General features: G+C 51.9%; 1 protein-coding gene across 1 annotated transcript; it reads right to left on the reverse strand.

The window, feature by feature from the left end:
- Nucleotides 1–643: 643 nt before the first annotated feature.
- LOC119344166 (mavicyanin-like) lies at nt 644–1,170 on the reverse strand. Its single transcript, XM_037614737.1, has one exon. The coding sequence runs from the start codon at nt 1,168–1,170 to the stop codon at nt 655–657; it is 516 nt and encodes a 171-aa protein (XP_037470634.1). The 3' UTR covers nt 644–654.
- Between the last annotated feature and the right edge of the window lie 373 nt (nt 1,171–1,543).

Raw genomic sequence — 1,543 nt, forward strand, 5'->3', positions numbered from 1 at the left:
CCCTGGATGAAGCACTTTTATCCAATGCAGCAGGTATTTTTACATTACTGAACGATGGTGCCTGGACTGGGAAATTTTGGTCCCTCAGAGCGTTGATAGTGATCGTCCTCCAGCCGCAAGAACATAGTAGGGAAGAATTCATTCCCAAAAAGCACCTGTCACCCACTCCCGTGGCTCTCTCTCCCTCGACGACGGTGATTGTCCCGTGCAACACCCGAAACACAGGAACATGTATGGCACTCCATCATCCAAAAAGCAAGGATTTTCCCAGCCGATTTGGATCCAGTATGTCCGGGGTCGGGGGCATCCTAATTGTTCTTCACCATTGGTTGCAGCTGGTTGTTCGGGACAGTTCATTTACAATCAGGGGCAATACTAATTGCATGTCTAATCTAAGTATATATTTCTATACTACAAGTTTAAGTTACAAATTTGTTGGCTCTCACGTTTTAGAATGAACGTGTTTCAAGACAAATGTTGTATAAGACCAAAAGAATCTTTATTAATAAATCCTCCAAAATGAATCAGCAATACACAAAGCCTGAATACACCCAACATACACATAACTACTTGACCATACACACAGATAGTTGCTAGTAATAATTACTTGAATATACATCAAATACACATGTGCCTGCGACTACAGAGATGCACTCAAGCCATGAGGCCGGCAATGGCAAGCAAAACGGCAAGGCCGAACCCCGTGGCCTCCACATTGGTGGCAGCGGAGACAGGTGTCGGTGGGGGAGCGTTGCTTGCACTTGGGCCGCTGGCCGGGGCGGGTGACATAGAGGAGGAGCCTGACATGACATCGATCTTAACCTTCATGCCGCCCGCGCAATGACCAGGGAAACCACAGATGAAGTAGCGGGTGCCGGTGGCTGTGAGGGTGACAACATCATTCCCGGAGTTGAAGGTGGTGACGGGGTTGGCAGTGCTGCAAGAATCGTAGTCTGCCTTGCTGACTTCAAGGACATCGTGTGCCTGAGGGGAGTACTTGAAGACGATCCGATCGCTGGTTTGGAAGTTCCTAGAGGACGCCCAAGTGTCGTATTTGGTGCTGAGGTCCCATGCGCCGCCCGGCTCGCCCACGTTGTAGATTGCCGCTGACGCGGTGCTCAGCACGGCCATCGCAGCCACGGCGAGAAGAATGGTTCTCCTGGCAGCCATTGCGGTTGGAACTGTAAAGAGAGCTAGCAGAGGATATTATAACTTGTAAGGCAGGTGTGTATCGATCCTTGAGCGGAGAATGTGTTTGCTTTCCTAGGAGGCAGTGTCGGGTCCTATATATAGAACAATACAGGCTACACCCGGGAAGCCATGCGGGAAGTGAGCTAGGAAGACTAGATGGGATCTGGGGAAATGGATGGGTCGGGCCGGCTCGTTAGGTCACGGGCGCGTAACGCTGATCGCACGGTTTGGCATGGTTGTGTGGAAAACTGACCGGTTGGGCCCGCTGTCAAGCGCCACGTGGCTAGGGGGATACGGCTCCCGTGACTCGCGCCGTTAGACGGCGCGCGTCACGGGCGCCGTCTAACGGCGC

This window comes from Triticum dicoccoides, unplaced genomic scaffold, assembly GCF_002162155.2.
Source record: "Triticum dicoccoides isolate Atlit2015 ecotype Zavitan unplaced genomic scaffold, WEW_v2.0 scaffold157049, whole genome shotgun sequence".
NCBI classification, from domain to species: Eukaryota; Viridiplantae; Streptophyta; class Magnoliopsida; order Poales; family Poaceae; genus Triticum; species Triticum dicoccoides.

Excerpts from the sequence above, each read along its gene's own strand:
- LOC119344166 (XM_037614737.1), bottom strand. The coding sequence starts at position 1,170 with ATGGCTGCCAGGAGAACCATTCTTCTCGCCGTGGCTGCGATGGCCGTG.